The following is a 24,869-nucleotide window of genomic DNA, read 5'->3' as shown; positions in this document are numbered from 1 at the left end:
GGCTTAACCGACTGAGCCACCCAGGTGCCCCATGCATACTCTTAATAATAATGTGGTGGAGAGAAGTGCAGTTAGGCAGATGATAAAATAGAGAAATTAAAGGACATGACCAGCTAGGTCAAAAGAAATATTGTATTGATTAGATTAGACTTGGTAATCAGCTACATTGATAATGTGTTGATGATAAGTTCTATTTAATACTTCTTCGAACCAGTCTTTTTGTACTTTGTACAGTGAATTATGCAGTGTTGTGTCAGGAGGTCCTAGAGAGGTATCTTTGCAGGTGTTAGCAGGGGGTGGGGGGTGTCTGCTGACCACCATTAAATTTTTCTTTGTCCAGTGTCCAGCCTCAGGTTGGAGCTATTATGCAAAGAAGTGAGGGTTATTTAACAAGGAGTTAGGACTGTATGAAATACAGAGGTTTCTTTCAACCTAAATAAATTCTCCACATTTTGTTTTTTAGTAAGCCCTATTTCCCTTATTAATTGGTATCACAGTACCTTAAAAAGGACAAATAACATCGGGACTTGTTTTTAGAAACAATCAGGAAGTTCTAGGTTAAAACTGTTTTGGGTGAGGGACACAAAACAGTAAGTTTAATTGTTAAAGTAATATATACTCATTTTAGACATTTTGGAAACTACAGAGAAACTTCCCTCTCTTCCCACCCCCCATTATCTCTAGCTCCTTATCTGAAGAGAGCATTTGTTACAGTTGCTTTATTTCCTTGTTTCTCCTCCACTGTGTACATTTTTAGTGGTTAGAATCATTCACTGCACATAGTTCTATAGCTTGCTTTTTCCTGTTAGCATTGTAATGTTAATGTCCCCATGCTTTTGCCAGCCTTTTCGGTAAGCATTGCTTCTGATACATTTACTTAACCATTCATTTATTTAATAAGTCAGTAAATCTTATTGTATAGATAATGATATATACAACAATTAATCAGCATGTTTTTAGTGAGTGGAAATATGGTTTTCTTTCTAATAAGGAGCCCAGATTATTTTTAAAAAACTTTTATTGTGGTAAAATATACATCACAGAATTTGCTATTTTAAAACCATTTTTGAGTGTACAATTCAGTGGCATTTAAGTACATTCACAGTGTTGTGCAACCATCATCACTATCTTTCCAAAACTTTATCATTACCCCAAACAGAAACTCTATACCCATTAAACAATAACCTTCCATTTGCCCCTCATCCTAGTTCCTGGTAACTTCTAATCCACTCTAGTCTCTATGAATTTGTCTTCTGTAGGTATTTTCTCTTTTTTTTTTTTAAAGACAGTATTCACCCATTTTTATTTTATTTTTTTAAAGTAGGCTCCACACCCATCATGGGGCTTGAATTCACGACCCTGAGATCAAAAGTCATGCTCCACCAACTGAGCCAGCCAGGCACCCCTATTGTAGATATTTTCTGTTAAGGGAATCATATAATAAATTACCTTTTGTGGAAATATAGGGATCTTCTTTCCACCTTTTTTTTGATGTTTATTTTTGAGAGATTGAGAGAGAGACAGAGTGTGAGTGGGGGAGGGACAAAGAGATGGGGAGACACAGAATCCAAAGCAGGCTACAGGGTCTGAGCTGTCAGCACAGAACCCAACATGGGAACCTAACCCACGAACCACAAGATAATGACCTGAGCCGAAGTCAGATGCTTAACTGACTGAGCCACCCAGGCGCTCCTCCAGTTTTTTTTATTGTAGTAAAATACAGATAACATAAAATTCATCATCTCAACCATTTTTAAGTGTATAGTTCAGTGGTATTAAGTACATTCATATTGTGGTGCAGCCATTATCCATCTCCAGAATTCTTCATTTTGCAAAACTGGAACTCTATACCCATTAAGCAGTAGCTTGTCAGTCCCTTTTCTCACCTATGCCTGGCAACCACAATTCTTTCTGTCTCCATGATTTTGACTACTCTAAGTACCTCATATAAGTGGAGTACTACAGGGGCACCTGGGTGGCTCAGTCGGTTAAGCATCCAACTTCAGCTCAGGTCATGATCTCACACTCCGTGAGTTCAAGCCCCTTGTCTGGCTCTGTGCTGACATCTCAGAGCCTGGATCCTGCTTCAGATTCTGTGTCTCCCTCTCTCTATACCCCTCCCTCGCTTGCACTCTGTCTCTCTCTGTCTCTCAAAAAAAAATTAAAAAATTTTTTACATAAGTGGAGTACTACAGTATTTGTCTTTTTGCTACTGGTTTATTTCACTTAGCATAATGTGCTCAAGGTTCATCCATGTTGTAGTGTGTATCAGAATTTTCTTCCTTTTTAGGGCTGAATAATGCTCCATGGTATGCATATACCACATTGTGTTTATCCATTTATTTATGTGTGGATGGAAACTTGGGTTGCTTTCATGTTTTAGCTATTGGGAATAATGCAGATAGGAACATGGGTGTACAAATATCTCTTCAAGACCCTGCTTTCAGTTCTTTTGGATATATATACCCAGAAGCATAATTGCTGGATCATATGGTAATTCTATTGTTAACTTTTTGAGGAACTGCCATAGTGTTTTCCATAGCAGCTGTGCCATTATACTTTCCAACCTAAAGTGCACAAAGGTTTCAATTTCTCCCACCTCCTCACCAACACTTGTTATTTTCTGTTTGGTGGATTTTTTGTTTTGTTTTTGTTTTTTTTAATAGTAGCTATCCTAATTGGTATGGAGTAGTATTTCATAGTTTTGATTTAGATTTTTCTTTTTCTTTTTTTTTTTTTTAATTTTTTTTTCAATGTTTATTTATTTTTGGGACAGAGAGAGACAGAGCATGAACGGGGGAGGGGCAGAGAGAGGGAGACACAGAATCAGAAACAGGCTCCAGGCTCTGAGCCATCAGCCCAGAGCCCGACGCAGGGCTCGAACTCACGGACCGTGAGATCATGACCTGGCTGAAGTCGGACGCTTAACCGACTACGCCACCCAGGCGCCCCAGATTTTTCTTATATATATATCCATATGGATATATATATGGATATATTTTTTTTGTTTTATATATTTGTTTTTGTTGTATATATATATTTGTTATATATATATTTGTTATATATATATATTTATATATATTTGTTTTTGTTTTTTTTTAATAGTAGCTATCCTAATTGGTATGAAGTAGTATTTCATAGTTTTGATTTAGATTTTTCTTATATATATATCCATATGGATATATATATGGATATATATATCCATATGGATATATTTATTTTTGTTTTATATATTTGTTTTTGTTATATATATATATTTGTTATATATATATTTGTTATATATATATTTGTATATATTTGTTTTTGTTATATATATATATTTATATATATTTTTGTTTTATATATTTGTTTTTGTTTTTTTTATTTATTTATTTTTTAATTTTTTTTTTTTCAACGTTTATTTATTTTTGGGACAGAGAGAGACAGAGCATGAACGGGGGAGGGGCAGAGAGAGAAGGAGACACAGAATCGGAAACAGGCTCCAGGCTCTGAGCCATCAGCCCAGAGCCTGACGCGGGGCTCGAACTCACGGACTGTGAGATCGTGACCTGGCTGAAGTCGGACGCTTAACCGACTGCGCCACCCAGGCGCCCCTGTTTTTGTTTTTTTTAATAGTAGCTATCCTATTTGGTATGAGGTAGTATTTCATAGTTTTGATTTAGATTTTTCTTATATATATATCCATATGGATATATATATATATATGCATATATATATATATATATATACACACATATATACATGGATATATATATATATGCGTTTTTGTTTTTTGAGAGAGAGAGAGAGAGAGCACGCGCATGAGTGTGAGAGGGGGAGGTGCAGAGAGGGAGGAGAGAGAATTCCAAGCAGACTTCAGGCTAAGCATGGAGCCTGATGCAGGGCTCAATCCCATAACCCTGGGTTCGTGACCTGAACCCAAATTGAGAGTTGGTCGCTCAACCAACTGAGCCACCTAAGTGCCCCTTGGATTTTTCTAGTTAGTGATGTTAAGCATTTTTGCATGTTGTTTTTGGTCACTTGTGTATTTTTGGAGAAATGTCTATTCAAGTCCTTTGTCCTTCTTTGAAAGGGATTGTTGAGTTTTAGGAATTTTCTATATATTCTGGATACTGATTTCTCAGATATATGATTTGCAAATATTTTCTCCCATTCTGTAAGTTGCCTTTTTACTCTGTTTAGATAGTGTCTTTTGATGCACAAAATTTTTAAATTTTCATGAAATCTGTCTATTTTTTCTTCTTTGCTTGTGCCATTGATGTGTTAACCAAGTAATCACTGCCAGAAATGTAGTATTTAAAGCATGTAAAAAGCTACCAAGTGGGTTTTGGCTTAAGTGGCCTGAACTGCCACATAGCTATCATGGACCCTACTTTTCTACTCTTCACATCAGCTAGGATGTCATAAATCCATCTCCATTGAGCAGTGGGAACATGACATAACTGAATGGTGGCTCCTTTGTCCCCCAGCTGGCCTAAGGACACACAGAAATCAGAAGCAGTAGGCTATGCCTGTTTCTGTGGAAATGGCCTAGGAGTCTGGCTGGCCATTCCACCCTGGGACCAGGTTGACTCCCCTGGTAGTCTCTATAGCACCTGATTATTTAATATCCATGCTCTCAGTTGCTCCTCAGAAGTGCCTTGTGGAATAGGCATGGAGGGAGTTTTTAAAGATGGACAGCTCTCTGAATATGGGAGTGGATACTGGGCAAAAGCCCAGGAAAATTACTTGTCTTTACTTACTGCCATCTCTGCAGAGGGGGTTTTCAGTGTGAGATGCTTTTTTTTTTTCTTTAATGTCAGTTAAATTCTCACTAGACTATAGACTTCTTGAGGACAGGAACCAGACTTTGATTTATATTTAATTGCTCAATATTGCTCAGTATTTCATTGATCATAGTTCTTGGCCATTCTCCAAATGTTTCCCAAACTGCTCTGACAATTAATGTCAGGTGGCTCAGGACACAAATCTGATTTGTAGAAGTCAATCTTACATATTATTCAAAATGATGTCATTTTGGTTTTATTATCTTAAACGATAGTTGTTTTATCTTATATATGTTCTCCTGATGGTCCTCCTTGGGACCTCCCTTTGAATGGAGAAGTGAGATTATTGCTTTGTCAAGTATGAGCTGGATGTTTTGGGGGTTTTTTTTTAATTATTTTTTTTTTATTTTTTTTAACGTTTGTTCATTTTTGAGAGAGAGAGTATGAGCGGGGAAGGGGCAGAGAGAGAAAGGGGGACACAGAAACTGAAGCAGGCTTCAGGCTCTGAGCTGTCAGCGCAGAGCCCGACGCGGGGCTCGAACTCACAAACTGCGAGATCATGACCTGAGCTGAAGTCGGATGCTCAACCAACTGAGCCACCCAGGCACCTCTGAGCTGGATGTTTTTAAGTTCTTAGAAAGTTTTCTCCTTGGGGCATCTGGGTGGCTCAGTCGGTTAAGTGTCTGATTCTTGACTTTGGCTCAGGTCATGATTTCATGTTTCTTGAGTTCGAGCCCCATGTCAGGCTCTGCGCTAGCACGCAGATCCTGTTTGAGATTCTCCCTCCCTCTCTCTCTCTCTCTGTCTCTGCCCCTCCCCTGCTCACATTCTCTTTCTCTCTCTCTCCCTCTCCCTCCCTCAAAATAAATTTTATTAAAAAAAAAAGTTTTCTCATTAATTAGTTAAATCTTGTCATTCATTTTCTTTTTATTCTACTTTCAGAATATTTTAGCACTCTTTAGCTCAACCTCAGGTAAAATCTGAATTAATGAAATTTTATAGAATCTATATTAACAAGGATTTACTGACTGCATGAAAACAAAAGCAGAAGTCTCATTTTGAAAACTTTTCTGGGGGCACCTGGGTGGCTCAGTTGGTTAAGTGTATGACTTTGGCTCAGGTCATGATCCTTGCAGTTCATGAGTTCGAGCCCCACATCAAGCTCTCTGCTGTCAGTTCAGAGCACCCTTTGGATACTCTGTTCCTCTCTCTCTGCTCCTCCCCCACTTGAACTCTCTCCCTCTCAAATAAACAAACTTTAAAAAAAAAAAATGAAAACTTTTTCTGATAACAAAGGAAGGGTAGATACAATTATTCCATTTGCATGTGAGGACTCTGGCTTAGTGAGTGGCAGAGCTGAGCATCAGACTAGGTCCTCTGGCTCCAGATTCTTCCTTTCACTGTGTTATCCTAGAAATCCACAGTCCTCAGTTAAGATCTGTCCAATCTGAAGATGTTTGCTTTAACACAGTATTTTATGCAATTATATTGGTTTGAATTGAAATTGGCAGATCCTCATCATTCATTCATATGCATTCATCAGACATTTACTTTGTGTCAGGAACTGTGCTTGTGGCTCTAGGAGGTGTCTGACGTAGAGTGAGAAATAGAAAGTTCAGTGAATAATTCAACCTCTGTGTCAGTAGTTATCTCTAATAGAGGTGGGTACCAATTTGGGAAAACCCAAACCTTTTTCTGGTGCAAATTCCTGATTTTTTTTTTTTTTTCATTTCTTTAAGTAAGAGTTTGGGCAATATTTAACTTAAAAAAAAAAAAAAAAAGGTCTAAAACAGTTATGTTAACATTTCCAGTTCTGAAAAACACTGCTGAAGAATGTCTTTTTTTTTTTTTTTTAATGTTTTTTATTTTTGAGAGAGAATGTGAGCAGGGGAGGTACAAAGAGAGAGAAAGAGAGAGAGAATCTGAAGTGGGCTCCATGCTGACAGCAGAGAGCATGATGCGGGGCTCAAACTCATGAACCAAGAGATCATGACCTGAGCCCAAGTTGGACACTCAACCAACTGAGCCACCCAGAATATCTGGAGCCCCAAGAATATCTTGTTCTTTTAGGATACTGATTTCTACAACTTCAATTGGCTAAACTGAGTCATATTGAGCTGTATAGTTCTAAGTACTCCTTGCCATCAGGTCCATCAACCCACACACATTTACGAGGTGTCCTTGAGGTGCCTGCCCCTGTGCTGAGTAAGGCACCTGGAAGCTGTGTCTGGGCTCAAGGAGACAGACATACGAACAGATCACTGAGGTACTGTTAAGCACATTGGCTTGGGAGTTGGGAAGCTTTGCCTCTGACTGGCTCTGTGACCATGATTAAATGATTTAACTAATCTAAGTTTTAATCTAACATCCCAGGGGATGCTAACAATGGTATAGTGGTGTTTACCTCAAAGGCAGGGTATAAAGATTAAATGAGGTAATTCATGTAAATGGCACTGAGTGTTAGCTGATATTATTCATGGTGATAACATATATAACATGACTCCTAATTTTAATACTTTCATGGAAAATCGGATTTTGCCTGGATCAAACTAAGTGTGTCACATTCTGGATTTTCTCATACACGGTTCTGATGTTTCACCTACTATACCTTCAAAGAATGATGATCATTCATAAAGGGAAGTTGTGACTTATTCATTCAGCAAATTAAACAAGTACCTGATTACATAGCTCTGTGGGGAATATAAAGAAGCAGTACACCTTCAGTGTACTCCGTCAGACCTTACAGGGAGGGGAAATTAACATTTCTTAAGCACTTAACTGTGTTGGCACTGTGCTAGTCCCTTATTGTTGCATCTCTTTAATCCTTATAAACTATCCTATGAGGAAGGAAATAGCCCCTTTTACATATATGAGTAAAACAAAGGCTCAGAGAGAAAATAACATGTAAAGTTACAGAGTAAGTGGCAGAGCTGAGATTTGAACCCAAAGCCATCAAATTCCTCTGCCATGTGTGTTTTTAAGTCCTTAAAAAATTAAGAACATTTTAAGACCGTAAAGGATGACAAAAGGCAGCTCTTGGGTGACCCTTAAAAGCTTGTGCCAGGGATTGTCCAAATCTTGCTTCATCCTTTCTTAGGAAACCTGATAAGCTTTAAGAAAAAGCATTGAAGTTTAAAACAAAACAAAACAAAAAACCCTTTCGATTCAAAAATAGCAGAAGAAAATCTGAAGAAGTAGGAACAACTGACCCCAGAATCCCCATTTAGATATGAAGGGCACAAGGACTCCAAGGCCTTTCTTCCTGCCTCAGTCCCAACCCTTGTTGTCTTGCCACTCCTATATGTGCCCTGGGCTCCAGCCATTGAACTCAGCACAATAAATTGTCCATTTGTCCTATGTGCTGTGTGTTTCGTCCTCCCCACCATGCCCTGCCTGCCGTCATGCACTCTGTACATATTTTTATCAGCACTCAGCGCTGTGCTGATAGTAAGCTAAGCACTGTGCTGAAGGTAAGGTTGCCTTGTTGGTTTATTTGTCTGTGTCTCCCTAGATAAATCCTTTATCTCTGTATCCTGAATGCTTGGCAAATAAGCTGTTTAATAAATCTTTGAAGGTAAGAGAGGGGTTGGTTGAACAGATAGGGAGGTTAAAGGGTGCCATAGAAAAGAACCAGTGCATCCCCAAGGAAAAGAGGCCAGTCTTTTCAACTTCCTCTGTCCTTTGAGACTTTAAAGGCCATTCATGCCCTTGGTCCTATATTTGAGGGCCAGGCCTCTGGGACCTACCTAAACTCCATTTTAGACTCTAAAATGTTAGAGCCTGGTTTCTATGTGTTCCAAGTTCCAATCAGCTTACTCAGATTTCTTCCCACTCCAAACTTCTGTGAGTGTGATATAGGCATTCTCAGAATGCATGTCTCGCCTCTGCCTACATGTGGTCCAGCAGCATCCTAATGAGCAGCAGAGACAGGCTCAGGCAAGCTACAGTTCCTGGAAGAAAGCTTCTGTATGAACAAGCATGTGCCCACAGGAACAAGAACTCTGCTGGGTACCCACTTGGATCATGCCAATTATTTATCACCCAAATTTGTAATCTTCATCACTAGGATTAACATTCTTAGATGCCTTGGTACACCCTGGTCCAGGAACTCTTAGAGTTTTAAGGGGGTAGAGAAGGCAGATTTTGAATACCTACAGTTCTCTAGAACATGAGAATTCTTGAATACAAGAATGTTACAAAGAGATTTCTTCATGAGGTCGAGTTCCCCAGTGTTTCCTGCAGGGACATGCAACTTTTCCATTCTCTCCCTTGCTCAGTTCCTGTGAGGTAGGCCAGGCCAGCTCTGGGAAGGTAATAGGAGTAAGGCTGGGTCAATCAATTTCAGCTACCAGGTTCTGCACTCCTAAGGGATCATCACGTATTGCAAATCTGCTTTAGTTCCAGCACCATATGGTGCCACTCTAGACATCTCAACTTTAGGAATGTTTTTTAAAACTAGGTATGAATTTATTTCTTTAATGATCAGCTCTGTCTTGGATGGAGCACATGCTGGTCTGAGATCTCAGCAGACTTGTCCTCCAACCCAAAGATTTATCTGACCTTCGTAGTGCCTGTGGACTATAGCTGGGGTAGGTGTATATTCTGAAGGACAGGCCCTGTGATCACTGTCCCTCCCAAACTCTGTGCTGTGCCATATTGCTTTGTGCTTTTGGTAGAGTTCTTCCCCTTTAGAGAGCTGGGTTTCCAAACTCTTCATCAAAGAATCACCTGGAGTGGAAAGTAGGGACCCTTATTTGAAAATAAGATTCTTATTTGAAAAACAGATTCTTGGGCACTATCCAGATCCAAATCCTACTTAAATCACTGAGGAGGTCTAGGAGCCAGATTTCTGGGAGGGTGCCTTGTTTAGGAAAAACAGGCAAGTTTGATGGAGCCCCTTATTAAGAATTCTTATAATTATCCATGTGTCTTCGTTAGCTCCTATTCTAGATTCCAGAGCCTCAACTTGGCCTTGCTCTTCTTTGTGACCCCCCTCCACACACACAGTTGGTAGCCCCAAGCATCAAATGTAGTTGGTATTGGAGATCTGTGGATTGAACGCATAAATGCATGAGTGATGAGTTTGCTTCACACTCCAAAGAACAGTTGCAGCATTGCACAATGAATTTGAGCGAAACAAAGACCAGGTATTTAATTTTGTAAAGCTGCATATTAAAGGGTAGCATGTCAGAATGAAAAGAGCACTGATGTTGTGTTGGAAAGTCTGAATTTGGCACTGTGTGATGGCCTGGCCTTGTGCAAGTCCCCTAACCTCCCTGGCCTGATGACCTCATCTGTGAAATGGAGTGTAAAATAGTAAAAGCTATTACCTCAGCAGAGTGGTAATAGATGTGACTATGTTTGAAAAGCTGATTCAGATCAGGAGTGAAGAATGGTCAAAGTAGGGACAGGGGCACAGAACCAGCCACAACAAGGTTGCTATGTAGTCAGGTTGAAGTTCTTGGTTCCTATAGGGACCAGAAGAAAGTTTGAGTAAGATGGCAGCTCAGACATGCTAAGGGCCTGCCTTCCTTTTACTCTGTCCACTTCCTGAGCCAACCAGGACCCTTTGTCCTCTGAGCCACTGTCCCATTCCTGGGCCCATAAAGCTGTGGCCACATTCTGTTGTTCTGCAGGTGTTTAGTGGACAGTCCCCAGGGAAGGCTGCTCATCTCTGCCATGTCGCCTTGGTATGGTGAGGTTCCTGTACAGGAGGGTAGAAAGGAGGTGTGGAGAGGTCTCTGGGAATAGGTGTGTGACTCTGGGGCCCAGGATGTATTTATTGCAAAGAGAGGTTTATGAGCAGCTGGCCTGGGAGTTGACCAAAACCAATCACACATGCCTGCACCCACTCACTCAGCAAATATTTGAGTGCCTACTAGGAGGAAGCTTTAGAGCCTGAGTAGCGACCATGTGGTCAGTCTACTAAGAATTAACATGAGAGTGATGTAGTCTGCTTGGAGTTGGAATGTGCAGCCGTATCCCAATGCCTGACCTGCTGCAGGCCTGCCACTGCCTACACACTGAGCTGTCTGTCCTGTTAACTGTCTCCTGACCATTCCCACTCCAACACCTACCTTGGTCCTGACTGTCCCCTCAAGCCTTATATCCCTAAGGAATAGGAGCCATGCAGAGCCTTGTTGGGTTCAGGGAGCAGAGAGGTAATGGACCAGGGTAAGAGGTGTCTATATACATCTCCCCAGTAGCAACATCCTACCTTGCTGGGCCCTCTGGGTCACTGTGTTATCTCATAGGGTCACCTTCACAGCCCTTTGTAGGAGGCATGACACCCTCACTTTTCAGGTGAAAACAGAGATTGTGGCCTTCAAGGTATCTACCCAGAGTGGTGTAGTCAGGACTTGGAACTCAGAACTTTTCAGGATTGGAGGAAACTAGAAGATTGGAAAGTGTTCTTTTTTTTTTTTTTTTTTTTTTAATGTACTGTTGGTCTTGTGTCTCATTTAAAAATTAATACATGTAAAAATGTCAGTTTTGTAAATGTGGGGGACTTAGAAAGTATAAATCACTACCTCTAAGCTCCCACCAATGCAGATAGTCACTATTAACAGTTTGGTATGTTTTTCCACACTTTAAAAGACATTTTATAATAATATCATTATTGTAACAAATGTAATATTACACATACATTTTACAATTTCTTTAAAAAAAATTTTTTTTTGATGTTTATTTTTGAAGCGGGGGGAGAGGCAGAGAAAGAGAGAGGGAGACACAATCTGAAGCAGGCTCCAGGCTCTGAGCTATCAGCACAGAGCCCAACATGGGGCTTGAACCCGTGAACCGTGGTCAGACATTTAACCAACTGACCCACCCAGGCAACCCCAATTTTTTAAATGTTACTATAAAGGTAATACCTGTTTGTCATAAAACATTAAATCAGAATAAGAATATGAAACTCAAAAGTTCCCCAGCCCCTGATCCGAGAAATAATTGTCAATAGTTTAGTTTGTGCCTTTTAGGCATTTTCTTTGCATATATTTGTGTGTATGTGTGTGTGTATTCATTTATGTATTTTGTTTTTACCCAAATAAGTTCAGGCACATACTCTTCTGCAATCTAACATGTTTCTAAAAATACCTTTTATTATGGAAGTTTATAAGGACACAAAAATAAGCTAATGGAATAAATCGCCATTCATCATCCAGCTCCAACAACCATCACCTTCCCTGTTCATCTTTTCTCTCCATTTTCACTTCTCCTCCTGGAGTATTTTAAAGCCAATCCCAAATATCATTCCATCATAAATACTTAAGTGTGGATTTCTAGCAGATGAGTATTTTCTAAATTATGCAATACCATTATCATACTCAATAAAATTAATAATAATTCCTTAATACCACTAATATCCAGCCTAAATCTAATTTTTGACAGTCATCTCACAAATGTCTTTTTACAGTTGGTTTGTTTGAACCTGGTTCCAGTGAGATCCACACAGTTCCAGTGGCAGATATGTCTCAAGTTTCAATCTAGAATTCCATGCCCCACTTATGCTATTTATTTTTTGGAGAACTTGGATTATTTGCCCTATGAAAGGTCCCACATTCTGGATTTGCTGATTGCATCCTCCTGGAGTTGTTAAACACATGCATCTATGCCCCATATTTTCTGTAAGTGGGTAATTTATTTTAGAGATATGATTAGAGTCTATGTATTAAGAGTTTTTCGTTGTTGGTGATATGTACTTCCTATTGCATCACAGCAGGAGACTATCATTAAGATTGATCAGTGAACCTGACTTTATGATTGTCTTTCTACTTCTGTATACACAGTTCTTAATTTTAAAAGGTAAATATATTTTAAAGAAACTCACACCTGTCAGGTACTTGAGCTGAAACGACATGTGAAGGCCATAACATGGCCCTCAGAAGCACGCTCCATCCTAAGAAGGAGAGAACACTTGTATATGGAGAGAAAGAAGCACTGGGTCAGGGGGAAGGACTTGGAGCTGAGGCCAGTGAGGCACTGGTGCTGCCAGCAGCCAGCTGCCCTTCTGGGACATTATGTAAAATGATGTAACTATGTGAAAAAGTGGTGGTGAGCTGGTTTCCTCTCCCTGCTCAAGTCACTGAGCTGCTGTCGTGAGGAGGGTGCTTGTGAGTCCGGAGTTCTAAGTTGGTGGTGTGTAGGAAGGCTTCTTGGTCTGAGAAGACTGGCTTTTTGGTCTTTACATCTCTTTGAACTTTGGAAGCTGGAATCAGAACAGTCTTCTGGTACTCCAGTGGTGAGTCCCAGACTTGTGGTGGGGCTGCCTGCTTTGGAGAGAGTGGATGAGATGACCTGGGATGGCAGTCTTAGAGCTGGAAGGAAACAACTAGGAGACAATGTAGTCCAGTGCCTCAGTTTACAGATGAAAAAACTGGCCACAGAGGAGAAGGGAGGTTCCCAAAACACCTAGAAAGCTGGAGGCTCAACTGAAGTCAGCATCCAAGCTGCTGGTTTTCTGGCTATGATTACCAGCTAGCATCTGCTACTTAGAATTTCTAGGGTGGTGAGGGTGGCTGGACCAGGCTCTTGACAGATTCTTAATCTATACCCAGAATTTCTGGGTATGGTTGGTGTTGGTTTTGTCCTTCTTTGTGTTCAGCTTCTGGCAGGTTCTTTTATTTGGAGGCAGTGTTGAACAATAGTGTCTTTCTCCTAGCATTTGTTGGCCAGCTTAATCTATGGTGGTACAATGGTTTGAATACAGACTGGGTGTCATGAGTCCCGGTCTTAGCTCCATATTCATCAGTTAGAGGACAGGTCTTGGGGTGCAGTTTCCTAAAGAGATTGGACCAGATCAAGTTTGCCCAACACATTGTATGTGCCAGATGATCTCAGTATGCGGATAAACAGCTTTTCTATCATTATGTTTGTAGTTATCTTTCACTTATGGTAACTAATACTGGTTTTCCATGTACAGCAGTGACACAAATCTCTTCTTTAAATGTATTGAGTCTAGGGGCGCCTGGGTGGCTCAGTCAGTTGAGCGTCCGACTTCAGCCCAGGTCATGATCTCGCGGTCCATGGGTTCGAGCCCCGCATCGGGCTCTGTGCTGACAGCTCGGAGCCTGGAGCCTGTTTCAGATTCTGTGTCTCCCTCTCTCTCTCTGACCCTCCCATTCATGCTCTGTCTCTCTCTGTCTCAAAAATAAATAAACATTAAAAAAAATTTTTTAATGTATTGAGTCTAAAGAGTTGATAGATTTAGACCAAATAAAGTAGTAGTATTTTAAAAAAATTCTTTTTAAACGTTTATTTGGACAGAGAGAGACAGCATGAGCATGGGAGGGGCAGAGAAGGGAGGAGACACAGAATCTGAAGCAGGCTCCAGGCTCTGAGCTGTCAGCACAGAGCCCAACACAGGGCTCGAACCCACAAACCACGAGATCATGACCTGAGCCCAAGTCGGACGCTTAACCGACTGAGCCACCCAGGCACCCCAAATTAGATAGTATTTTAACCCGATAGAAGGCAGAATGCAAAAGATTTTCAAAGACATTGGGCTGAATGGCCCTTCTGGTTCTTCTTAGCTTCCTAACCTTTCACAGTTACACTTATATTCTGGCATATACCAGTCACAACTTTTCTGGCCTAACCCGATTCACCCGCCAATATAGTTGCTGTCTAAAGTTAAAGGACAGCCTGTGCACATTCAGTTTTATCGAGCACATATTTGTTACCTGGATTGGTTATCCTGGGAGAATGTAGGGTCATGTGGGAAAGGTTGTCAGTTCCTCTGGAGAACCATCTGGAAGGAGGATGCTGTGTATTTGTGCAGCGTATTTGTGTGGTACATTCTAGTCCATGTTCATGAAGTATCTGAGTCATTGTTCTCTGGGTGGTGCCCCATGAGTGTCATCCTCTGTAGCCTCTGCGAAGTCTGTTTAGGGGTCCAGTCATAATCTGAACTTCAGAACTGAGAAACAATGGAGGTATTGCTATGGAATCTAGGGAGAGTGGGCTGTAGAAATGGGCAATCAAGGACTCTCTGTCTTTCAGGATTTTCCTGGGGAGAATCTTCACTCCGTTTCTGACAGCCAAAGATGGCAAGCAAGGGGCCCTCGGCCTCTGCATCCCCTGAGAACTCCAGTGCAGGGGGGCCCAGTGGTAGCAGCAATGGTGCTGGTGAGAGTGGAGGGCAGGACAGCACCTTCGAGTGCAACATCTGCCTGGACACAGCCAAGGACGCCGTCATCAGCCTGTGTGGCCACCTCTTCTGGTCAGTATCCCTGTCACCACCCCAGAAGACACACTGCTAAGTTTTGAAAGCCTGTGGCCCTGGGCAGCTTTGGAACAAGGGTTTCCCACCCACTTTGGATCTCCTGATACAATCAGGCCCAAGAAGCAGGAGGCCTGGGTTCTTATGCCAGTTCTGTTGCTGATGAGCTGAGTGGCCTTGGGCAAATCATGTCCCGACTCTGGACTCTGTACCCCCACCTCTGAAATGAAAACACTCACCAGTTAGTGAGCAGTTACTGTGTGCCACTTGCTGTGCTGAGCAAAGAAGCAGTATGTACAGTGGTTATGAGCAAGGACAGTAGAATCAGACTTCCTTGTTCTGAATCCTGACTCTGCTACTTTCCTACTGGATGACCTTGGGCAAGATGCTTACACACACTCTTGTCTCATTTTACAGGGTTGTTTGTGAGCATCAAATGACTCTAAATACATAAAAAGCTTAGAAGAACATGAGGCACACAGTAAATACTATGTATTAGTGTTGATCCTAATAGATGATCCTAATAATTGTTGCTATATTTTACATGTATCAAAATGAAGTGGCAGGGTTAGTTTCATTCTGGCCTCCATCGTTATAGAACCCCCTCCTGGCTCTGAGATTCTGGGTAAATATTGAGATTTTATTCTTCTCTCTTGATTTTGAACTTGACCTGGAAGAGTGAATTGGAGTAACTGGAGGGGTAAGAATGACAGATAAGGCAAAGAATATGTGCCCTCCAATGCAGGTGTTTTCTAGGGATGGACATATGCACTCTTAGATATGAGACCTTGAGACCCCGAGGCTGCTGTATACCTCAAATAGCACCCTGGATGGGAGGCTGGGAAGTGTTAGGAAACAAGAGTGGTTAAGGGAGGGTTGGGCCAGATTATCAAACCCAGATTTGATTGAGGACATAAAGCTGTGGGATATTTTTGAGCAGGGAAGTGGTGTGAAGAAAGGGACGTTTAAGCAGTATTTAAGGGAGTTTAAGTTGGCAGCAGTGACAAAGATAAATTTATTGGTGAATAAATAGAATGGGGCAGATTTTGTTCTGGTAGCTCTTGCCCTAATCATTAAGTTTTATGCAGAAACTATTGTCTCCTAGAAATTGGATATTCTCTGGGGAATCATATAACCAGGACTTGAAATGAGTGTCATAATTAAGAACTAAATGAAGGTACCATTGGAAAGAACACAGACTCTAAAATGAAACAGATGCTTCCAATTAGAGTGGTTTTTCCCTGAGCAAATCTACCAGCCTCTCTGTACTTCAGTTTTCTCATCTGTGCAATGAAGAGATAATTATACTTTGTCATAGGTTAATATGACCCTCCAGTAATATTAATAAATGAAAAGCTTGTCAGCCACAGCCTGGCACACAATAGTTGCTTAATAAATGGAAGTGATCACCATCTTTGTTATAATTCTGAACTTTCCCCTAAAGGAAAGTTACTTTCACTTCTCCCCCACAGCCTTTAAGGGAAGTTGCTAGGGGAGATCTGCCATGATTTGAGGTGCCTTAGGCTCAGTTTGGAATGGTACTGCAAGGTTAATGTGGGAGTCAGATGTCAGATGTGTCTGTTATATCCAGTGAGATTGCATATCTGGATTGTGAGGCTAAACTGGTTCAGGAACTGGGAAAGGAATTATCTTCTGAGTCCAAATTTTACTCGGCTAGAGGAGTCATGTTTTATGAGGGACAGAAACCATGTCCATATTTTCCACTCTCCTGGCTCATAGGTGTGCAGTGGATATTTTTAGTTGGATGAATGAATCAAGAGAGAAAAAGTGAAAAATCTGGAGTTAGAGTATTTTTCCTTCAATTCTGTAAATGTCTTGTTTTGCACCTAGTGCTGGGTGATAGAATAGTCAGTAGGCTTACTTTTTAGTCCTGGTGCCGTAGGTAAGTCATTTCATGTTTCTGAGTTTGGTTTCCTCATTTGAAAAATGAGAGACTGGGCAGCAATTCATTGTAGTGCAGCTCATATAAGCTGAAGGTAGCCCTTTCTGCCAAGCAGCATCCCCATGCTTTTTATTACTTAAAGATGTTTTTATAGTAGATTTGAATTTATAAGATACCTCCTGCCAGCAGAGCACTCAGGGTTGAGGACAGCCTGAGGATTTTGTTAAACCAGATTTAGAGTCACACATTGTGAGACTTAGGTATGCATGTATATATGAGAATGCCTCCATGAATTTTTTTCTGTACAAAGGGTCTTTAGCTTTTATTGGATTCCTTCAGATGCCACAACCTCTCAAAGGTTGACTTGTAGAGAAGCTGAGTCTGGGATGGTCTGGGACCTGGAGGTCCTTCACAAGTAGGATCCCAAGGGTAGAGACTGGGGTCTTGTCTGTATTGCCTCATTTTTCCTGTGATTTTAGCCCAATCTTTTCTAATTTCTGATACTAGTGATTCCCCACAGACACTCGGTGGGATTGCAGTACTCCACAGTTCCACCTTGTGTCCCAGTTTTAAACTCCTCCCACCCTCAGTGTCTCTGCTAATGAAAGCATTTTTCTCTCTTTACCCCCATTCTCTTTCTCCTTGATGACTGGTGCCCTGGGGACTCTGGCAGTTGGCCATGTTTACATCAGGTAAGATGCATTTCATTTTACTTTGTCTTTCATCAGCTATGGTTGCACAAGACACCCCTAGTCTCAGGAGACTACCGTCAGAAGGTGCAATCTCCCCTGTTTGTGGGTTCATTTGCTTGCTTTACCCCCAACCCTCTTTATACATCTGCCTACCGATGAAGGGGTCAGTGGAGTACCTGGGATGGTCCTGACTGTACTGATGGCCTTTGTGGCCTTGGCAGGCCACCACCTCTCTGATTCACAATTTTCCATCTGTAGATTGGGTTGGATTTGATAGTATGTTAGGTGTTTATTTTTGAGATTTGGCCTCTACAAAAAGTATTTCCTACATATCAACTATGAAAATGTTAAAAAGAGGGAAATTTTTTTGGTCTCAACAGAGAGCTTTTGTGAGAGGGGAGAAAATCTGTTTTCCTAGCTTCAGATGATTATGAAAACCAGTTAGTAAGTATTCACCAAGACCCAGCCACATGCTCGGTGAGGCAGAGCAGGGCCTGGCATTTACAACTGGCTATGGATGATTACTGTGTGCTGACTGTCCCCATGGTTGTTGGCAGAACCCCATAGTAGTAGGTGGCTTGGGAACACTGGGGGAGGACAGAAGTTCCAGACCTCTAGAGCCTCAGAATTCAGGTAGGAGGAAGGAGCGGAGGAAACAAGAGAGGGATTCCCACTATGTTCGGAGCTGTGCATTCTGACTCCAGAGGAACCTGGTAGAACATGTCTTCTGTAAATTTATAAAGAGCACATAACACATAAGTTTTGAAGCTTTCAACAGTAAGATAAAGGAAGTGGGATATAAAATCACTAAATGCTTTCTCCTTGGCCCCAAAATCTTAGATTCACATTTATATAATAAACTTTATATCATTGGATCTAAAGATACAATTTATGTTCTAAGATAAATTCTGAGAAAATATATATGTATTAAATTATTTAATGTCTACGAAGACACTACAGATAATATGTTCTTATCATTTTTATTTGTTTTAGAGAAGGTTAAGCAAAATGCTTTACAACTAGTGAAAGAGCCTGGGAAACCCAAAATAGAATTCTAGTGTTTTTAGTATTGAAAGAAGTAGTTGAGTGCAAAAATCAATGAAATTAAAAAACAACAAATTTAGATAATAAGCAAAGTCTGTCTTTTGGCACATAGTAAATCACCAGAAAATGGCCAACTTATGTTCAGATGTTGATGCCTGGGATACAAAGTTGTTGAGGAAATGCCGTAAAAATGAGAAATCACAGAGAGAAAAATTTATTTTTTACAGTTGGTCTACTGAGGAATGCAGAGATTTTAAAGCTCGTTATACCAGCTGGGTCAGTCAGACTCCTTGACACAGCTCCAGGCTTGCAGTTCCTTCCTGCTATATTGCTGGGAGCCACTAGAGATCATGATGCATGAGGAAGCCTGTTTAATTTATGATGGTGTTTGAAAGCAATTTTGATTTCACCACTGGTAGATATTTATTGAGTGCCAGGAGTAGGAATCAGGAGTTGGGCTCCTTGAAGTGTTCCCTGCTGGTGCTGGTGTTTCCAGTTTGAGGCCTCTGGTCCATATTGTTCTGACCCTGACTGCTCTGAGGTGGGCTTCTTGTACCATTCATGCATTTTTCTTTCCTGATTGCAGTGGTTGGAGACCAGACCTAACAGACAGGTGTGTCCAGTTTGCAAAGCTGGCATCAGCCGAGATAAGGTCATCCCCCTCTATGGCAGGGGCAGCACTGGGCAGCAGGACCCCAGGTGAGGCCTCTTACACCCACTCCTTACTTTGGACAGGAATTCTCTTCCATTCAGCACCTTCTTGCCCCACCCTTTATTAAGTACTTACCCTCAGTTTTGAGGCACTTAGGATCCAGATGGCAGTCTGTCAGGAAGGGAGGAAGCCCAAGTTGCCACTCACTGGTCTGTAATACACTGAGCATCTGCCAGTGGGCAGGCAGTGTGCTAGGCAGCACACAAGGTATTACAATTGTAAGTGTGCAGAGTGCTGTGAAATAGCAGCTTTGGAAGCAGGGTGTCCAGCAGGAGAGTTTGCAAGGAGGGGGTTGCTGCAATAGTGATACATAAAGCATAGAGGGAGGAGGAGACAGGAGGTCTGGAAAGCTTTGCAGAGTTTGAAGTGGATCTTCCTACAGACACAAGTTCTGAGAGCTGGTCTCAGTCTGGTGCATGCATGCACACACATGTATGCACTCACACACCCCGAAGCTCCCCAGCGGTATCTCTTACCTTCTCTTAACCCACCTCACCCCAGCATACCCTGTACCTAGACATACTGGACCTCTCTTAAAGGAACTTACCCTTGCACATTCATGAGCCTTTGTATTTGTTTTCCCTTTGCCTCTTCTGCCCTCCCTGGGCCTGCTCAACACCCTCCTCCTCAAGTAATTTCTATCTGTCTTTAATGAGCAGGCCTGAAGTTACCCCCTCCTTGAAGTGACCCTTCTTCCCCACATTAGTTGCTCTCATCCATGCTTCCACCCTAGGTAGTTGATACCTCTATTCAAGAAGTCCTTTCTCATGCTGTATTGTGATCGGTGTACCCCCATTTAAACCATAAGTACCTTAAGAGTAGGGTTTGTCACAGGCTTAGTATTGGTCATATCCTGCCTAGTGCCTAATGGGTAGCAAACCCTTAGTCTAGTATTTTGGGGATGAATGATGGTAGGGACTAAACCCAGAAGCAAAAAGCATAGTGCAGAGTACTTACCAAGGAATAATGGGAGGTAAAGCTGAAGTTAACAGGGCTAGATCAGAGAGACCCTGAATCTCAGCTCTGTTTCGGTTTGGATTTGGGATTTTTAGTATCCATGACCCCTATGTTACACAGGTTCAGAGAGGGTGTCTGGCTAGCGTTCATAACCAGTCTGAGCCAGGCTCTCTGTGAGAGGAGTAGGCTATAGTGCAATATGGTGAACATCTTATACGTGAATTTTCTCCCTGGCTTTCTATACGGTTGAAAAAACCATTGCAAGTAGAACGAAGGTTAGGATTTGGTTTAATTTGGCATAAATTCGTATGCTAGGCACAGTGGACCTTACCCTGTTGGTGAAGAGCTCCCACTCCACTCAAGGAACAGCTGTAAACATTTTATAATATTTATTTTACAATGTTTCTGTTTCAGAGAGAAGACCCCTCCCCGTCCTCAAGGACAGAGGCCAGAGCCAGAGAACAGAGGGGTGAGGAACATTCTAGGAGAAGCCTCTAGAAATGAGTTCATGGCTTTAGAAGTTTCCATCTTGGCCCTACACTTTTTCTCCTTGATTATAAAAGTAAAGGAAAAATTGTAAAATACATAAAGGAGAAAGAGAAGAAAAAAATCACTTAAAATCACACCATCCAGAAAAAACTGCTGGAAATATTTTGGTCTATTTTCTATTGTTCTATAAATTTTGTAAATCTCTTTATGTGCATGTATTTATAGATATATTATGTATACATATATTTTATTATTTTTTTTACAGTATTTTGTTCCTGTAACTCTTTTTAAAATTTCATTCATTCTGAGTGCCTTTTCTATGCTGGGCATTATTCTAGGCATTGGTGATAGATCAGTGAACATAGCAGAGATAAACTTATGGAGTTTATATCAGAGGGGGAGACTTTTAACAATGTATCTTGAGATTTTCCATGTCAGTAATATTTTATTTAAAGGCTGTTTAGTATTTAGTTGTATGAACTTAACATTATTTGATCCTTTGTTGAACATTGAATTGTTTTCTTTTTTTTATTTTAAAAATACTCTGATGAACTTATAGATACATTTTTTAGCAGGTTTGTGGTTATTTAACCAGGACAAATTCATAGAAGAATCACTAGCTCAAAAAATTTGCTCATTTAAATCTGATGTAGTGGTAAAATTTTCAGTTAAAATATTAAATGTTATTTTTTTTAATTTTTAAAAAATGTTTATTTTTGAGAGAGAGAGAGTGCAGCTGAGGAGGGGCAGAAAGAGAGGGATACACAGAATCCGAAGCAGGTTCCAGGCTCTGAGTGTCAGCACAGAGCCTGACCCGGGGCTCGAACTCCTGAACAGTGGGATCATGACCTGAGCCTGAAGTCGGATGCTTAACGGACTGAGCCACCCAGGCACCCCTAAAGAAATTTTAAAAGCAAAATACTTATCCATGCTACCAGAACCCCAAAAAAGTATATTTTTATTTCTCTAAATTAAAATATGAAAAGAAAAATTTTGAGGGAAAATACTTATCTATATCTTGTCCACCTACCAGCATATTGTCCTGAGCATACTTGTGACCATAGTGTTCAGTTTTGTCTGATAATTTGGTCCTCACAAGAGTTTTTCATTTCTCCAAAAGAATTAGGATCATAGGTTGTTGGACATACTGACCTAGCGCTACCCCTTGACTACCATGTAATATCACCTTAACCTTTCCAGGCTCTGTTTCTCAGCAGAACTTTGGCTCCTAACCTCAGGAAGCCAGAGGCCCTGGCCTTAATTACTGTGGTGCACACCTCCAGCATATACAAGCACCCACAGCCACCAGTGATGCTTTTTGTCTACTTTGCCCCAAGAACATATACCCACCAAATGTAAGGACTTAGGGGATTGTATAGATGTTGCTAAAAGGGAGCCCAGAAGGTCAGTCCTCGGGATTGCACTCAATGAAGTGGTAGTTCCTGATTAAACAGTTGCACTTTTCTGGGTAAGGCAGCCTCGGTCCCAGGAGCCCTCAGACTCAACCATGCTGGGTCTGAATAGGAGGCATTTCTATACTGAGGAGATGGAAAACTGGTTGTTTTTCTTCTCTGTAGATTTGTTCTCTTAGTTTATCTGCTGTTAGGTTTTATAGGTAGTGCCACCCAGCAAGAAGTTTGGAGCTGGATGCCAGGCTGCTCGGTGTGGGATAAGGAACAGCCACTTTCATAACTTGCAAAAGACTCACAAATGAAGGCCAGTGAGCTCTTTGTGGAGAGCAGTTGACCCAGTAAATTTTCTTATTATTTTTTAATCATTTGTTCTAAGGATCTACCCAGGGATGTGGGGGAGGAGAGAAAATTTTTGTAAGATGTGCACAATAATTAAGAGCATGGGTTTTCAGATCATATTGACCTAGTTTCCAGTCTAAACTCTACCCCTTTTACAAGCTGTGCAACCTTGGTCAAGGTAAAAAATGGGTTGCTTATTCACAGTGTTGTAATTCTTACTGAATCTTTTTTTTTTTTTAAGGTTTATTTATTTTTGAGAGAGAGAGAGAGAGACAGAGCACAAGCAAGGGAGGGGAAGAGGGAGGGAGACACAGAATCCGAAGCAGGCTCCAGGCTCTGAGCTGTCAGCACAGAGCCTGACGTAGGGCTTGAACTCACAAGCCATAAGATCATGACCTGAGCCAAAGTCATATGCTTAACCGACTGAGCCACCTAGGTGCCCCTTTACTGAGTCTTTTCATATGAAAGACGATGTAGTGTAGAACATGTTATGGGGGGAAAGCTGAGGATAATACACCAAACTGGTAACAGTGTTTATTGGAGAGAGCATGGCCTTGAAATGGTGAATGAAGAGACCTCTGACTTTCTATGTCCACTATTCTTCTAATGTATAAGTTTCTTATAACAAGCATATATACTTTTGTAATCAGAAAAAGTATTTTACATTTTTTAAAATTCTTTGTAAAAATATTAAAAGAAAATTTTGAGGGAAAATACTTACCTGTATCTTGTTCACATACCTACATGTTGTCATGTACTTGTGACCATAGTGTTCAGTTTTGTTTGATAACTTGGTCACAAGAGCTTCTCTGTGTTGCTGCACTATCAACATAATGGTCTTTAGAGAGCATGTATCAAGATTTTGATCATGACCTCCATTGTCGGTTAATTAGGGTTCCACTTTTTTTGTTATTACCAATAATGTGTGTGTACGGATTGTTGCCAATTTTGCTATTATAAAGCATGTAGAAAATTTTACTGACTAGTGTGGGATTCTGGGGAAAAAACTGGCGCTCTAAGAACCCTGACTTGCATCAGCAGACTGTTTTACTTTGGACCAGGACCAGGCCTTTCTGGCATTCACACCTCCTTGGCTGGGACTCCTTGAAGGCTAGCGGGACCAGGGTTCCTTAGGTGAACCTCAGGGTTCCTCTGCCTTGGGGTCTAGATGGGAGGAAAAGATGTCCCTCCCCCTTTGGAAACAGGTGGCAGAGGATAGGGAGGAAAGGCAGGTGCCACCTGCAGGTGACATGTTTGACAGGTGCAGGAGAAATGTATTTGTTCTTCTGAATTGCACTTCTTCCACACAGGGATTTCAAGGATTTGGATTTGGAGATGGTGGCTTCCAGATGTCTTTTGGAATTGGGGCATTTCCCTTTGGGATATTTGCCACAGCATTTAATATAAATGATGGGCGGCCTCCTCCAGGTAAGACCCTATCTCCTTGGTAATCCTGGTTGGAGGCTCCTTGGAATTCATTAGTATGAAGATTACAGATAATTGTCACTGCTTGGAAGTTTAGGCTTTTCAAAATGTGAACTCTTTCCAGATTACTGGTAGTCATAATGATATTGCACACCCGTCAAATATTAGGCATGTTCAAAATATTTGCCATCACAAACCCAGGGGATCCTCACCACAAGCCTGTGTACACCTGTGGGATGGGTGTGCAATTAGCTAGCTCCGTTTCACAAATCAGAAAATGCTCAGTATGTTTCCCAAGACATACTATGTGCCTATAAAATGAAAAAGAATAAAATAATGCCTAGTATACCTAGCTGAAGAAAAGCCTCATCCTGTTCACGTATCCCCCACTTTCACCATTTGGGGGCAGGGAAGAGTGAGGCAACCCACCAGGATTCAGAGCCTCTCTATTCTCTGGCATCTCTGTCCAGCTTCCCTCAGGATACACATGGGCCTGGTCCCAAGTCCCATCCCCTTGATAACTCTTTCTAGGTCTGTTACCTGCCACTACCTTTCTCTTTCCAGCCAGCTTAAAGGTACCAGCTGCATTCCATGTAGAACTAGGCGGCAAGGTGGGTACCCTGTACTTTATCCCAATATGACACCAGAGCCAAGATCCTTACCATGGAATCTGCAGAGGTGCTGAAGTTGGTTGAATTCTGCTTGTACTCATTGGAGCCTCATTTGTGATGGACTCAAGTGTATTTGCAGAAGGAACCAGTGTGTGGTTCCTGGCCAGAAGCTTATGCTCTTAGGGACAGAAACCTACTCCTGGGTCATCCCAGTTTTCTTTGGCCTTTACCCTGATGCTTGGCATATGGCAGGCAATCAGTAAGTCTTTGTTGACTGCCTGCCTGCATGAATCATCAGAG

General features: G+C 41.3%; 1 protein-coding gene across 2 annotated transcripts in view; it reads left to right on the top strand.

The window, feature by feature from the left end:
- RNF185 (ring finger protein 185) overlaps positions 1 to 24,869 on the top strand; it is a 37,599-nt gene that overhangs the window by 9,194 nt on the left and 3,536 nt on the right. The window contains exons 1-6 of one of the 2 annotated variants that reach the window (XM_047827255.1): positions 8,682 to 8,774; positions 14,766 to 14,985; positions 17,562 to 17,580; positions 19,211 to 19,323; positions 20,708 to 20,762; positions 23,844 to 23,961. In XM_047827255.1, the coding sequence (XP_047683211.1) occupies positions 14,810 to 14,985; positions 17,562 to 17,580; positions 19,211 to 19,323; positions 20,708 to 20,762; positions 23,844 to 23,961 (481 nt within the window). In that variant the 5' untranslated portion in view covers positions 8,682 to 8,774; positions 14,766 to 14,809. Of the gene's footprint in view, positions 1 to 8,681; positions 8,775 to 14,765; positions 14,986 to 17,561; positions 17,581 to 19,210; positions 19,324 to 20,707; positions 20,763 to 23,843; positions 23,962 to 24,869 lie in introns of those variants that run through there. The other variant, XM_047827254.1, reaches the window with a different exon arrangement.

The sequence above is a fragment of the Prionailurus viverrinus genome, chromosome D3, assembly GCF_022837055.1.
Source record: "Prionailurus viverrinus isolate Anna chromosome D3, UM_Priviv_1.0, whole genome shotgun sequence".
In the NCBI taxonomy this organism is placed as follows: domain Eukaryota; kingdom Metazoa; phylum Chordata; class Mammalia; order Carnivora; family Felidae; genus Prionailurus; species Prionailurus viverrinus.
This window is presented reverse-complemented; position numbering and strand designations above follow the sequence as displayed.